Source organism: Contarinia nasturtii, unplaced genomic scaffold, assembly GCF_009176525.2.
Source record: "Contarinia nasturtii isolate CC-2019 unplaced genomic scaffold, AAFC_CNas_1.1 Cnas_scaffold_5995, whole genome shotgun sequence".
NCBI lineage: Eukaryota > Metazoa > Arthropoda > Insecta > Diptera > Cecidomyiidae > Contarinia > Contarinia nasturtii.
The window spans coordinates 1-1187 of NW_022203259.1; the positions used below are offsets into that span (position 1 = coordinate 1).

At 33.8% G+C, this 1187-nt stretch overlaps 1 protein-coding gene across 1 annotated transcript; it reads right to left on the reverse strand.

Annotated features, from left to right (window-relative positions):
- Positions 1-102: 102 nt before the first annotated feature.
- LOC116351680 lies at positions 103-1061 on the reverse strand (the record flags this gene model as incomplete). The annotated part of the gene is made up of 3 exons (XM_031783813.1): positions 892-1061; positions 678-805; positions 103-414 (listed from the first exon to the last, which is right to left on the reverse strand). Coding segments are annotated over exons 1-3 (610 nt in total), but the record flags the coding sequence as incomplete, so codon positions are not given.
- Positions 1062-1187: the final 126 nt, after the last annotated feature.

Consider the following 1187-nt stretch of genomic DNA (forward strand, 5'->3'; position numbering starts at 1 on the left):
GAGAGGTGTTTTTATTGGATCCAAAGCTATTTAAGTTCGATAAATTTGAAAAAGATACTGTTTTGTTACTTCAATTTAAGAGTGTTTGGACACAATACATACCCAATAGTATTCGAACACGTTGGCGCAATTTTCGCTTCAAGTATTGACAAGTTCTGCCAGCGATATGTGCACCAAGACCAAAACCACTCACATCAACTTGTGCTAAGTGCCTGAGACATTGCTTTCTTTTCGATTTAACACATTTCCCTTGCACGCCAAGCACTACGTCACCTACCAAATTTGCAACGTATTCAAGGCGTTGAGTTGACACCATTTTATCGGCAACCGCAACTACTTCAAGACCATTCGATAAACTTGATGTATAGGCATACGTTACGATACATACATTGTTTTTGGATGTCATGGACCACTCTGGAGAGGATTGAAATGAGCTTATTATAACACAGATAATCGTTTCACACAGATGATTAAGTATTTAAACAGACATTTATTTAAAAACACCAGAAAATATAAAGAGATATAAAATATAGAGTGAGAAAACTTACCACTAACAAATGAAGCAAGTAATTCTATGAAAATAAATTGGAATTCAAATATATGCAAAGTAGCTCAATTTTGATCGAAAGCTCATAAAACAGTTAACAGGTATTGTGGTGTTAAAATAAAATATTTACCATTCGAAGAATCTACAATATTCGTGGCCTCCTGGAAGAATAACGACAGACCTTTTCCATTATCCAGCTGATCAACCAAAGCTGACGGAATGCTTCCATTTACATCGATCATATAAAATTCAGTTTGACTGCAGTGTAATGTGTTTTAGATAGAAATGGATTTAAAAAGTATTGATTAAATAAATAAAAAAAATCCAAAACTTGGAGTACATACGAATTTGATGTTATACACGCAAATCGAATTGGATATCTTTGATATTCCAAGTCATTATTGGACGATGAAGCTAAATATGAATTGATTCCAGAAGAACTGCCGTGGTTCAGAACAGCATTGCACTCGTTCAAAAATGCTGCACAAATGATGGTGTATAAGAAAATAATCATTTTATCACTTATTCTTTGTCACTTTTCTCCACGTATTTCCAACAAAACTTAAAACAACTAACTCACACTACCGAACTTTAGTTGAATGTCTCTTCTTAAGGATAGTACGATATTTATACGAGATAA